The following is a 14,949-nucleotide window of genomic DNA, read 5'->3' as shown; positions in this document are numbered from 1 at the left end:
CACTATATAGGATGTATCCACCGATCACACAGGAGTGGTCTTCAGTTCAGACCAATGATATTCAAAGTTGTAGGGGAACAGCAGTGGGATAGGCAAAAATATTTGTATGATTTTTTTAGGAACAACAAATTAAGAGTACATATTATTGTATGGAACAATATATAAACGTTTTTCAGAAAGATCATTTGAAGAAAACATTACTTTTAGTAAATGTATTTATTGGTTAATTTTCATTCTGATAAGAGATGAAAATGTAATAAAAATCCAAATTTACCAATTTTAAGGTTGTGTCATTAGATTTAGGGTCGGGTCGCGAGAAATTGTTGTGAGAAAAAAAATGGGATCCCCAGAAATTCTGACAGAAAAACATTTGGTCCCCGCTGAGTTTGAATACCACTGGTTCAGACTGTAAGAGGTAAAAAGCTCCCCCTGTTGGTTACTGTGGTATTTAAGGACAAGTTCCCTGCCACTTTCTATGCTACTGGCAGCTTATCGGGCCCTCTGAAATTGGGTGCAAGAGGCCATTCTGCAGCTGCTCTCCTCATCTCCCTACAGCTGGAAACCTCTTAAAACCTGATCCCTCTCGCTAAGCATGCCTCGGAGCACGCCACACACTGACAGATAGGTGGACTGGCAGAGACGGAGTGATAGAAGGACGAGGAAGAAGGGCCAGAGAAAGACAGAGAACAGAGAGAGAAAGAAAGCGAGAGAGAGAGAAAGAGTCCTTCCTGACTGACTTTTAACACGAGCCAAATGAACCCAGCCCAGAGATTTACTCTGTACCTGGCTTCAAGGTGAATGTTCTACAGCTGAGTCTTTAAGGAGATAAATCAACTTACCATACCAGGCTTTAGAACTGAGGGTTTGACCATACCGTCCCTAAGAACTAGGCTCTGAAACGGGCCAATCAGTGTAATTTTGTAAATACCGGATCTCTATGACAAGACACATCATTGACCCAAGTGTCGTCAAAATGGGGCCAGTGCTGTCAGATATCTAGTGTGACTAACATACGAACGGACGGACCGAGACAGATCCACATTCCCCTTCCCAGTTTCATCGTCGGGGGGGACAATGAATACTGTCTGGCACAAAAACACATCACAGAAATAATGAATTCACCTCTACTCCTCAGTCTGCCCATGGAAAAACCCCACCTCGGACTACTTAAGAAAAAAAAAAACACATCTATGCTCCTGTCTATCCATGGAAAACACACACACATCTATGCTCCTGTCTATCCATGAAAAACACACACACACACACACACACACACATCTATGCTCCTGTCTATCCATGGAAAACACACACACATCTATGCTCCTGTCTATCCATGGAAAACACACACACATCTATACTCCTGTCTATCTATGGAAAACACACACATCTATACTCCTGTCTATCTATGGAAAACACACACATCTATACTCCTGTCTATCTATGGAAAACACACACATCTATACTCCTGTCTATCTATGGAAAACACACACATCTATACTCCTGTCTATCTATGGAAAAAACACACACACACACATCTATACTCCTGTCTATCTATGGAAAACACACACACACACACAGACACATTTATACTCCTGTCTATCTATGGAAAACACACACACACACACACACATCTATACTCCTGTCTATCTATGGAAAACACACACACACACAGACACATTTATACTCCTGTCTATCTATGGAAAACACACACACACATCTATGCTCCTGTCTATCTATGGAAAACACACACACACACACACACACACACATCTATACTCCTGTCTATCTATGGAAAACACACACACGCACACAGAGGATTGTCTGTTTCACATACACGTGACAAACATGTTTCAGAATTTTTGCAAAGTCTGCAGCACCTCATATTGTGCAAAACCTGTGCAGACAGACAGTATCGCGTCCTTCCTGCTCAAAAGGTTTCGCAATCTGTTCAGGGTAGTGTTGAATGAACATTTGGTTGTAGATGCAATGAAACGCAGCTATTACTATAAAATACCAAATGATTTTGTAGGGTCAGAGCACTCCCACTCACCTGGAAGACTTTGTAGGGACAGAGCAGTCCCACTCACCTGGATGACTTTGTAGAGACAGAGCACTCCCACTCACCTGGATGACTTTGTAGAGACAGAGCACTCTCACTCACCTGGATGACTTTGTAGGGACAGAGCAGTCCCACTCACCTGGATGACTTTGTAGGGACAGAGCAGTCCCACTCACCTGGATGACTTTGTAGGGACAGAGCAGTCCCACTCACCTGGATGACTTTGTAGGGACAGAGCACTCCCACTCACCTGGATGACTTTGTAGGGACAGAGCACTCCCACTCACCTGGATGACTTTGTAGAAGTAGTGAATAGCAGAAACAGATAGAACATGACTGTTTCTTCAGAAATCCAGTATGTGACTGAGTACCTCTCTGCCACTCACCTGGATGACCTTGTAGAAGTATGCGTACTGCCGTGCAGTGTTCTTGTACTGGCTGAGGACGTCCTGGATGGCCTGAGTGGACAGCAGGTGGTGTACCTCTTCTTCCTCGTAATAGAGAGGGGTGTCGTAGTCCCCAGGGAGGGTCTTGATGTAGGGCAGCCAGGGGGAGGAGGGGTCAGCCCGCTCACACAGCAGGTGGAGGGCCAGGGTCACGTTACCCATGGCTTGGAGAATACGGTCCTGGCTGTACAGGGGACCTGGGGGGGAGAGGGACGGTTAAATAAAGAATAGAGAGTGTGTGTGTGTGTGTGTGTGTGTGTGTGTGTGTGTGTGTGTGTGTGTGTGTGTGTGTGTGTGTGTGTGTGTGTGTGTGTGTGTGTAGGGGCCCTAGGGGAGGACACAGCAGGATGAGGGGTTCAAATGTCAGAGGACAAAAGCCTTATAGTCAATGAAGGGTAGGATGGCATCACAGGACATTGGCCTAACATTTCCACTTACCCAGGACAGAGTTCTTGGCTGATTCCACAGTCATCAGCATCGTCCTGGGGATCCACAAAAACAGCTCCTCTGCCTGAGAACACAAATGTTACGTCAAAATGGACACTGACATCATATGGGAGAAAAGTTTGGCCCGGTGATTTTAGTCTACCACAGGCTTAATGGAATGTAAGTGTTCATTGTGCTTTTAAACTCTTCCGACAGTGTTACATCACTGATTAAACTTACACCAAGACACAGAGCACCTGGGCATCATTAGAACAGCTCTGCTTGTTCAATCAGCTGTAAGTGGGAGCCATTTTCAAATGTTACTAATAACAAGAACACCAACTGGAACTGTCATTCTCTTTCTGTTTCCCAGTGTCGTACTTACTAAACACCATAGGGAAGAAAACTAATCGAAACAGGGAGGCACTACCTGAACTTGTCCAATGAGAAACTCTCATTTCGGATGCTAAAACGTTTCGTAACGGTGTGGTTTAAAAGGGAAATTTCACCTCAGGGTTTACTATGAGCAGACAAATACACAGAAAGTCTCAACTTCCTGATTCTACCAGTGAAATGAAAATAAGCTTGTTCTAGCTTATGATGTGGAAAATTCTGATGTTTATGACAAAAACCTAAAGTTGTTAATACAGTAATGACTATATGCCAGTGGCAGATCCAGGGTGAAATGTCCCTTTAATGAAAACGACCCAGGTGATGTGTCATCATGACAACTACTGCCAGGAACAGAGTCCGTCCAGTTGTATGAACCCACCTTGATGTCCTTGGTGGCCCTAAGGCCGAAGCCCTCGCCAGCGAAGTTAGCGATCTCAACCCCCTCGCAGGAAGCTCCACTCTCCTGAGCCCACGCCATCAGCTCCGGGAAGAACTCCTCTCTGCTGCCCTCAAATATCACAGAGATACCTGAGAGAGACACACTTATGATTCAACTATTCATATTTAAACTATATAGACCATGGCTCAAATCAAGCTGTATGTGTCTCTCTCTCTCTCTGTGTGTGTGTGTGTGTGTGTGTGTGTGTGTGTGTGTGTGTGTGTGTGTGTGTGTGTGTGTGTGTGTGTGTGTGTGTGTGTGTGTGTGTGTGTGTGTGTGTGTGTGTGTGTGTGTGTGTGTGTGTGTGTGTGTGTGTGTGTGTGTGTGTGTGTGTGTGTGTGTTTTACTATACTTGTGAGCAATGTTCCCTCAAAACATTTTTCGGCACTGAGCACATTTCAGGTGTGCCGAGCCAAAAACTTTAATGTTGTGAAAATTACGTGCAACTTCCGGCATGCGTTTACTGTGAACACAGGCTGTACCCGCTTTAAGTTACAGTTTAGCAGTAGTCAAGTAGGCTACTGTGGGTATTTGATAATAATGAGGGCCTATCAGAGTGGACTACCGTCAAAAACAATGGAGAAAATGCATCCCATAGCATGGAAAATAGCTGTTCTTTCATTCAGCCTACATTGGAAATAGCTGTTCTATCCTTCTACGTGTTCAACGTAGGTCTACATTCCATAAGACTTTTGGAAGAAACGTACAGGGCTTGACATTAACCTATTTATTCACTTGTCCTTCAGACGAGGATGTGACTGAAAATGTTGTGTTGTTTAACGCAAGAAACCACTTTACAAAATAAAATGAAACATTATTACAGAGAATCAGACAAATTATGCTACCCTCTGCCTATTGGCTACATAGCTTATTCAAGCCTGTCCCAAAATACAACACTGTCCCTTCAAGACAAACAAAGCTATTTACATGACTCTCTTTTCAAAGATGGCTAGAAATGCACACATTTTATGCACTTGAAGGAAGCAATCACTCCCCCATTGCTGACTACAAATTATCTATAACTGAGCTAATAACTCACTAACTAGCAAAGGATATGAACAAATGTACGAATGTGCACACATGGCTACATGCAGCCTCCGCTTTGATCTCAAAACAAGCACATCTACTGACGACCGCTCATGCTGTAAACACAGTCCAGTTCAAAGTAAATGGCACAGATCCACATATGGCAATGGTCTATTTGCATATAGGCCTACTGAGGCTCTGATTGGTTATGGTGCACCGGTCTGTGTAGAGAACAGGCCGAGTCGTGTGTGTCAATGCAATAGAATCCTACTCTGATCCGTTCTGCCTACAACAAAATATCTTGCATAGTTCGCTTTGTTTCGGTATATTGCACTGAAAGTGGCTAATATTGTGTTGATTCGATCACAATTCCCACAGTAAAGGGAAATGTTGATAGTGTTAACTAATGGGGAAAACTCTAGAAAGTTGAGTGAAGTTCAATCTCGTGCTTCTTTGTGCGGGCTGATAATTCTTCTGCACTGCAGTCCCGGAGGAGGTGCGCGCCAGCTTAGAGGGAACATTGCTTGTGAGTAACAGAAGTCCTCACAAGAACTGTAAACCAACTAAAATTCAGAGAAGTGAGGACCTCACTTAGAAGAAAAAAAAAGAGGCTATTTTAGGGGTTAGGGGTTAGGGTTAGAATTAGGGTTTGTGTGTGATCAAGCCTACCTTTCTGTTTCTTCCTGATCTTCTCCACCAGTCCTCGTATCTGGATATACTCCTCCCACTCTTTCCCTGGAGAAGGGGCAGCACTGCTGCATTCTAATGGGATAGACATACATATCACACGATAAGTTACATAGCTACAAGAATCACATAAAGCCTGTTTCCCAGACACAGATCAAGCCTAAGAACTCTCAATGGAACATGCTTTTTATTCTTATGGGCCCTAGTCAAAAGTAGTACACTGTATAGCGGAAATGGGTTGCCATTTGGGACGCAGCGTTGGAACATACTCTGTAGGAGATCTGAGATTAGGTTCATCATCTCTTTGGGAGAGACCACGGCCGTGGCGCCTGTCCCCGACTTCTGAGTCTTCACTCTACTCTTCCTTCCCATGGTGCAGCTGGTCAGAGGAGGGCAGGGGCTGAGGAGGAGAGACAGACAGCACTAAGTCAGCTGGTCAGAGCAGGGCTGGGGAGGAGAGACAGACAACACTAAGTCAGCTGGTCAGAGCAGGGCTGGGGAGGAGAGACAGACAACACTAAGTCAGCTGGTCAGAGCAGGGCTGAGGAGGAGAGACAGACAACACTAAGTCAGCTGGTCAGAGCAGGGCTGAGGAGGAGAGACAGACAACACTAAGTCAGCTGGTCAGAGCAGGGCTGAGGAGGACAGACAACACTAAGTCAGCTGGTCAGAGCAGGGCTGAGGAGGACAGACAGACAGCACTAAGTCAGCTGGTCAGAGCAGGGCTGGGGAGGAGAGACAGACAACACTAAGTCAGGGAGCAGTAGGTGGGGAGGAGAGACAGAAGGCACTAAGTCAGGGAGCAGGAGGTGGGGAGGAGAGAGAGACAGCACTAAGTCAGGGAGCAGTAGGTGGGGAGGAGAGACAGAAGGCACTAAGTCAGGGAGCAGGAGGTGGGGAGGAGAGACAGAAGGCACTAAGTCAGGGAGCAGTAGGTGGGGAGGAGAGACAAACAGCACTAAGTCAGGGTGCAGGAGGTGGGGAGGAGGAGAGACAGACAGCACTAAGTCAATCACTCATCTAAAGTGGATTCTTGAGAGAGACAGGAAGAGAAGAAACATGACAAAAATCACACATTTCTTAATCAAAACAAACCACAGGTTTTTTGTGCAGGTCGTATTCACAGGCGAAAAAAAGAACTGAAGCAGGGAGGGACAAACTACATGAACTTGTCCAATAAAAACATGCTCCGGTGTGTCCTAATTAAAGACCCAGGCAACAAAATAGGGTAAGCGTTCCATTCCCAGCCCTCGTGAGCACAAACAAAAGTTGTATCTACATACAATGGCCACTAGAGGGCACAAGACACTGCAAAATCTAAACTGGGCCAATGCCTTCAGAGTTAAAGGGATACTTAGGGATTTTGGTATACTAGTACATCCAGACATTGTGCTAACGCTAGTTAGCATTGGCTCACGAAACTACCTCTAACTTCCTTCATACTAGAAACAGAGACATAAAAATGGTATCCTCATTGCCAAAATCCCAAAGCATCCCTTTAATGTTGAAGCTTCAAAGCATAGTGGTTGGCTGGGCATGTAAAACAAGAGGATATTTTTGTTCATATTGGCTCAATATCAATCCCACATCTACTCTTGATAGTTAAGGGGAAGAACAGGTACCCATATAGAAATCATACACAGATTTCTCAAGAGAAAACATTTAACTGTGCTTTAATACTTCAACTGAGAGGGCATTACATCATAACAGACTACTATGATATTAGCCAAGTATCCAGTATGTATCCTGTATGCCCATTGTTTGTGTTTCTGCAGGTCAACAAGCCTTTCCTGAGAAAACTGAATGAATAATTATATTATTCTGCCATGTCATTCTGATTAACAATTTTTCATATGCTGATTGATGATAAGGGCATTGGGCTAAAATTGTGTACCAGCAGTTCTTGGCTGATAACCTAGTCCTTATGCAAGTGTGGAGTAGGCTATGCACTACTGTCCCCACCTGTTGTACTGGGGAATCTAAATTCTAGATGCTTAACCAACACTGTAAAAAATAAAATAAAGTTGTTTCAACTAACTGGTTCCACAGCCTTTTATTTAAAAAACAAAAAAATTACACTCAACTTATCAGTCAAAGTGTTACCTGAACTTAACATTTTTAGTTGTCCCAAACTTAGCTCCAACATGAGAAAACGTAGGCAAAAGTTCAGTCACTTAAAATGATTTCTTTTCACAAATTGTCTCATATGTTCATTCAATTAGAAATGTATATTTTATTTACTTTTAATGCAGTGGAACTAGTTACACCACAACATACACACCTTTAACATGTTTTCAGCGTACATATTTGACACACGTTAACATACATGATTACATTGTACGTATTAGCTGATGTACGAAGGGCTATATAAAATAGACTTGATTGATTGAAACTTGATTATGTTCATTTATACAGTCATTATTATTCAACATGTTCTTAACTGGGATTTTAACTCCCAACCTATTGGTTCACCACATTCCAATCTTCCTGCGACACCACCTAGTCTGTGTCAAAGACTTCAGTTTGCACTTCAAAGTAAATATCAGCTCTGTTAAAAATACACTAAAATAAATATTTAGAAAACTGATTAAGGAGTAATATTAAAACATAATAATATGCTCCACCAACAGTAGACAATTATACAGAAACCTCAAATGCTTAAATAATAAATCAAATGAATGATGAGAGAAAAGTCAGATTAATTGATAATGACACAGACGTGGTGGCGTAGCAGGAAGGTCAGAATGCCATGAACCAAGAGGTTGTGAGTTCAAATCCCAGGTGTGGACATGTTGAATAATGACTGTATAAATGAACATGCACAATGTAATCATGTATGTTAACATGTGTCAAATATGTACGTTGAAAACACTATGTTAAAAGCACAGTTTATGTGCATGTAAACAGTTGCACAGATATTTTTAGTTAAGATGCCCAAATAATAATTTATAGCTGAACCAACAATGAGACAAGTTGAGCAAACATAGTATTTTAAATTGACTGAATTTTGGCCAAAATTTTCAAATTGGAGATAAATTTGGGGCAACATTTTATTTTTTTGTTCAGGTAACACTTGGACTGAAAAGTTGAGTAAACAAAAAAGCTGTGGAACCAGTTAATAAATAATAATTTGTGGGTGTTAATTTTTTTACAGTGAATATTTGAGAGTGTAAACATTCTAGAATGTTCTACTTAGTTTTCAGTCTAGTAGTGAGCGAGATGAGCATCTCATGTAAAAGAATACCAGTAAAAGGTCTTGCCATGGTAACCTGTGCCTTTGCCAGATTAAAACAGCCTCAAGCAGTCAGTAGAAATAAACATGGTGTCACACAGAGAGAGAAACTACAGTACAATGCCTGTGGTCCAATGTGACAGGCCTACTCTAGTAAACTGACAATGTACCGGGCTCTACAATGCTACCATTTTCAGGGCATATGTGCCTACATATTTTGCTGTGCTACCTGGAATTTTTAATTTGGGATTAAGGATTTTTGTAAGGATTTCTTCACTTTCCCGCAGCCTCAGTAGTATGCAAACGTGGTGGCACAGAAAGAAAAGACAAGGGAGAGCTTCTTCAGGAGATGAGCATCAAAAGTAGCTAGGATTCATAGTCTGCATTTACACACGCAGACAATTCTGATATTTTTTCCCACTAATTGGTCTTTTTACCAATCACATCAGATCTTTTCACATCAGATATTTTTCAGAGCTGGTCTGATTGGTCAAAAGACCAATTAGTGGAAAAAATATCAGAATTGGGCTGCCTGTGTAAACACAGCTATGTAGGCCCAATTTAGACTATATCTCAATCTTAAAAAAAAAAATTCTGGTGCTCCTAAAACCTGTATTTTGTAATCGCTGTCAATATTTATCACTAAAGGGCCAATCTGTACTAACTACATACATTTTTGGATTTATCAATGAATGATATAAACCCAATCAGTGTTTCCCTTTTATGCATTAAGCAGTGGCGCACCAACACTGCAATTCAAAATTAAAAAATTCAGTGTAAACTTAAAACAACTACAACCAGATATAAAATATGTAGACAAGATAATGGGGCAATGTATTTTTTAAATAAGATTCTTTTTGAGGACTAACAATCACCAAAATAAAAAATAGACGGTCAGGGTGAATCTAAAATTCCCCAAATATCATGGCATGGTGCCCCTATTGATTTTGTTCTAATGTTTTAGTCACTCAGATAGCATAAACACACATAAGCATGGCAAAATGTGTAGAATTGCAGGACACCGATTCCAATTTACGCTGAGATTCAGATTTTTCACTTTGAAATGTACGCAAAAAACATTCATTTCAAAGTTTAACAAACCACACACCTCTATGCACAAACGACAAACAATTTACACAGTAATTAAAAATAACTTTGTATCTGTACAGTTCTTCCAGTAAATGTGTTGTTGGCAAATTAGCAAATTGTTAAAAGTAGTCATTGTGCATAGAGTTGTATGGTTTGTTAAACTGAAATCAAATGGTTTTTCTTTGGCATACATTTTAAAGTGAAAAATCTGACTCTCAGCGTAAATCCATTACCATGGAACTGCCCTCGGGTGAATGAAACTTATTATTTTGTAAAATGAAACATCAAAAGGTAGTATTTTTTTTTACAGTATTAGACTGCTATGTCCTTCACATTGGCATAATGATTGCTTTAAATAGCCATGGTAGTAGTGTCAAAGTTCAGCTAGCATTACATATGTGGACATTTTAGGAGTCATGTTTATTCATCATTCCCCTCTGCAGCTGCCTCGCTCCGTCTCTCTACTCACCCTCTCAAGTCCAGCCTTCTCTACTCACTCACCCTAACTTCGTCTCTCGCTCTCTCTTCACTTTCTCTGTCACCTTTTAAACCATATTCCTCTCAGAGGAGGCTGGTGGGAGGAACTATAGGAGGACGGGCTCATTGTAAAGACTGGAATGGAATAAATGGAACGGTATCAAACATCAACATATGGAAACCACGTTTGCCTCCATTCCATTGAATCTATTCCAGCAATTACAATGAGCCCGTCCTCCTATAGCGCATGCCACCAGCCTCCTCTGATATCCCCCCCCCCTCATCCTCCCTCTCTCGCTCTCACATTGTCAACTGCCCTTCTTGCAGCTCCTCGCAAAAGCCCAAGAAATCCGAGACTCAACCACCATCACAACAGTTCAAAGTCATTTTTGGCAGCAAGAAACTTTACTTTCCAACAGCACATCTGCTCTGAAGGGAAATAAATGGGCACCGAGTGTGCCTGCCTTTCACAGACACAGCAGCACCACTGTATACATGTGCCAGTTGAAATACAGTTGATGCTGCCACACAATTTAGGCTTATTCCAGGTAATATTGGAAACGGGGGATAAATAAGACACAGTGGGACAGCTGCCTGTATGTTTATGGGTGTATTCCAAATGGTCCTATGGGCCCTGGTCAAAAGTAGTGCACTATATAGAGAACAGGGTGCCATTTGAGATCGACCCTATGGCCTCGCCAAGAGCTAGGTGCAGGGCCAAGGAGGACAGATGTGTCACAGCACCGTGTGACGGCCTGCCGTTATGCTGTCTTCCTGTTCTTAACATTCAGGCTATAGGCTGACAACCGTGGCTGGAGGAGTGAGAATAGAGAATGGGAGTCTCCTAAATCCTTTTAACAACACACATGTAGTAGTGACATAGTCAGTCATGCTGACTGACAACAGTGGCTGGGGGGTGACAACAGGGAATGGGAGGCTTTTAATCATTCAACAGCATTCAGGGACTGACCAACAAACATATAAACTCAGCAAAAAAAGAAACGTCCTCTCATTGTCAACTGCGTTTATTTTCAGTAAACTTAACATGTGTAAATATTTGTACGAACATAACAAGATTCAACAACAGACATAAACTGAACAAGTTCCACAGACATTCCATTTCTGTTAGTCACATGTGTCCCTGAACAAAGGGGGGGTGAAAATAACAGTAAGTAACAGTATCTGGTGTGGCCACCAGCTGCATTAAGTACTGCAGTGCATCTCTTCCTCATGGACTGCACCAGATTTACCAGTTCTTGCTGTGAGATGTTACCCCACTCTTCCACCAAGGCACCTGCAAGTTCCCGGACATTTCTGGGGGGAACGGCCCTCACCCTCTCATCCAACAGATCCCAGACACGCTCATTCCTCGAATCCGACCATCACCCCTGGTGAGACAAAACCGCGACTCGTCAGTAAAGAGCACTTTGTGCCCATAGGCGACGTTGTTGCCGGTGATGTCTGGTGAGGACCTGCCTTACAACAGGCATACAAGCCCTCAGTCCAGCCTCTCTCAGCCTATTGCGGACAGTCTGAGCACTGATGGAGGGATTGTGCGTTCCTGGTGTAACTCGGGCAGTTGTTGTTGCCATCCTGTACCTGTCCTGCAGGTGTGAGGTTCGGATGTACCGATCCTGTGCAGGTGTTGTTACACGTGATCTGCCACTGCGAGGACGATCAGCTGCCCATCCTGTCTCCCTGTAGCGCTGTCTTAGGCGTCTCACAGTATGGACATTGCAATTTATTGCCATGGCCACATCTGCAGTCCTCATGCCACCTTGCAGCATGCCTAAGGCACGTTCGTGCAGATGAGCAGGGACCCTGGGCATCTTTCTTTTGGTGTTTTACAGAGTCAGTATAACGGCCTCTTTAGTGTCCTAAGTTTTCATAACTGTGACCTTAATTGCCCACCGTCTGTAAGCTGTTAGTGTCTTAACGACCATTCCACAGGTGCATGTTGATTGATTGTTTATGGTTCATTGAACAAGCATGGGAAACCGTGTTTAAACCCTTTACAATGAAGATCTGTGAAGTTATTTGGATATTTACGAATTATCTTTGAAAGACAGGGTCCTGAAAAAGGGACATTTCTTTTTTTGCTGAGTTTATAAAGGTGTTGTAGAAAGGAATCACTTGGGTGATATGAAACATCAGTGTTGGTGTCTGGGATTTGGGACAGCCTAAATGTGACATTCAGATTCCAGTTAAACAGTGTGCAGGCTAAACTCCAACCCTCTTCTTCCACTCAAATGGACAAAGGCTTTGACCCCCTTTCAGTGGTTTTGGCCAATAGCATGCCATGTTATTGTTCACTAGCTCTGGCCCTTGAGACTGTTTGAAAGGCTGCCAAGAATCCTCCACCAACACAATCAAGTATGCATCCATTAGGACCAACCAGACCAAATGAGGCATCAGTGAATCAAAGTTCCAAACCCTAAACTACCCTACTGTAAGTCACAAAATGGAGGGGTGATAGTTCACTCTAAAAATCAACATTTATTGATTGTTGTCAGACCCTCCATTTGGCTGGATCTACACAACTAACATACAGTTGGTTAGTGTCCTGTTGAAAGGTGAATGTCTCCCAGTGTCTGTTAGAAAGCAGACAACCAAGTTCTGCTCTAGGATTTTGCCTGTGCTCTATTTTGTTTATGGGTAAAACTGATATTTGAAAATAAACCTTAACCTGACACAACAAATGAGATTTTGGCAAAACAAACTAACAGTTAAAAATAAGTAAATAAATTAGCATATCTAGCATATCTCCTTTGGAGACTGTAATCGCTGCCAAAGGTGCTTCGACAAAGTACTTAGTAAAGAATCTTGTTTCTCATGGTCAGAGTCCTTTAGGTGCCTTTTGGAAAACTCCAAGTGGAGTTTTTACTGAGGAGTGGCTTCCCTCTGGCCACCCTACCATAAAGGCCTGACTGGTGGAGTGCTGCAGAGATGGTTGTTCTTCTGGAAGGTTCTCCCATCTCCAGAGAGTAACTCTGGAGCTCTGTCAGAGTGGCCATCGGGTTCTTGGTTACCTCCCTGACCAAGGCACTTCTCCATTTAAGAATGAAGGAGGCCATTGTGTTCTTGGGGACCATGCTGCAGACATTTGTTGTGTACCCTTCCCCAGATGTGTGCCTCGACACAATCCTGTCTCGCAGCCCGACGGACAATTCCTTCCAAGCCATGAGGTCGTTTTTGCTCTGACATGCACTGTCAACTGTGGGACCTTATATAGGCAGGTGTGTGCCATCCCAAATCATGTCCAATCAATTGAATTTACCACAGGTGAACTCCAATCAAGTTGTAGAAAGGATGATCAATGGAAACATGATGCACCTGAGCTCAATTTCGAGTCTCGTAGCAAAGGGTCTGAATACTTATGTAAATAAGGTATTTACAATTTCTTGTTTAATAAATTAGCAAACATTTTTAAAAACCTGTTTTCGCTTTGTCATTATGGGGTATTGTGTGTAGATTGATGAGGAATTTTGTAAAATTAATCAATTTTAGAATAAGGCTGTAACGTAACAAACTGTGGAATAAGGGAAGGGGTCTGAATGCTTTCCGGGTGTACTGTGGGGTTGCTACAACCTAGCCTACAAATTAACGTTTATAACGGAGGTGCACAGGTCAAGAGACAAATTGGAGTAATCAAGGTGTGTTGGTTAGCCTTAGCCAGCTAGCTATCAAGGTGTGTTGGTTAGCCTTAGCCAGCTAGCTATCAAGGTGTGTTGGTTAGCCTTAGCCAGCTAGCTATCAAGGTGTGTTGGTTAGCCTTAGCCAGCTAGCTATCAAGGTGTGTTGGTTAGCCTTAGCCAGCTAGCTATCAAGGTGTGTTGGTTAGCCTTAGCCAGCTAGCTATCAAGGTGTGTTGGTTAGCCTTAGCCAGCTAGCTATCATGGTGTGTTGGTTAGCCTTAGCCAGCTAGCTATCTAGGTGTGTTGGTTAGCCTTAGCCAGCTAGCTAACATAAATATCATTCCTCTCTGTTTGAGCCGGGTGTTTGATTAGGCTAAATTAGCTAGCTAAGTAAGTGAAAAAAAATAATGAAATATGGAGCTCTCTTTCTGCTGCTTCAACTTAATTTTTGAAGAAATTAATTTGTTCAAAACTGGCCTTTCTCTCTTTGAGTCAACTACTCACCACATTTTATGCACTGCAGTGCTAGCTGTACTCTCTGATCCTTTGATTGGATGGATAACATGTCAGTTTATGCTGCAAGAGCTCTGATAGGTTGGAGGACGTCCTTTGGAAGTCGTCATAATTACTGTGCAAGTCTATGGAAGGGTGTGAGAATCATGAGCCTCCTAGGTTTTGTATTGAAGTCAATGTACCCAGAGTAGGACAGAAAATAGTGTCCTCTGGGTAAAATTGTTGTCCTCGTTGCAAAACAGTGTTTTAATCAGTTATTTGGTGACGTGAATGTATAGTACAGCTGTATCTAAAAAAGGATAACTTTCTAAATGTTCTAACTCTTCTGATGAGCCTCCACTGGTTTAAATATCACTCTATTCAACATTCTGCCTTGTAGAGACTTGCATTTTTTTTTACAGCAACTTCTTTCAGACAGAGCCATGGAGTAACCATGGTAACAAGCTGTCCACCAATCCAACATGTTCGAATTATCCCCCCAAGATGTTACCTTGCTATAGAAGGATTGTTGAACATTATAAAAAAGG

At 42.5% G+C, this 14,949-nt stretch overlaps 1 protein-coding gene across 1 annotated transcript in view; it reads right to left on the bottom strand.

Moving 5' to 3' along the window:
• Positions 1-14,949, bottom strand: part of LOC120023048 (actin-histidine N-methyltransferase-like) — a 35,673-nt gene that overhangs the window by 20,053 nt on the left and 671 nt on the right. Inside the window, exons 2-6 of the mRNA XM_038966994.1 lie at positions 5,746-5,876; positions 5,459-5,551; positions 3,704-3,852; positions 2,944-3,016; positions 2,446-2,702 (exon numbers count right to left, since the gene is read on the bottom strand). Coding sequence (XP_038822922.1) covers positions 2,446-2,702; positions 2,944-3,016; positions 3,704-3,852; positions 5,459-5,551; positions 5,746-5,848 — 675 coding nt within the window. The 5' untranslated portion in view covers positions 5,849-5,876. The remainder of the gene's footprint in view (positions 1-2,445; positions 2,703-2,943; positions 3,017-3,703; positions 3,853-5,458; positions 5,552-5,745; positions 5,877-14,949) is intronic.

This window comes from Salvelinus namaycush, chromosome 28 (assembly GCF_016432855.1).
Source record: "Salvelinus namaycush isolate Seneca chromosome 28, SaNama_1.0, whole genome shotgun sequence".
Lineage (NCBI taxonomy): Eukaryota > Metazoa > Chordata > Actinopteri > Salmoniformes > Salmonidae > Salvelinus > Salvelinus namaycush.
This window is presented reverse-complemented; position numbering and strand designations above follow the sequence as displayed.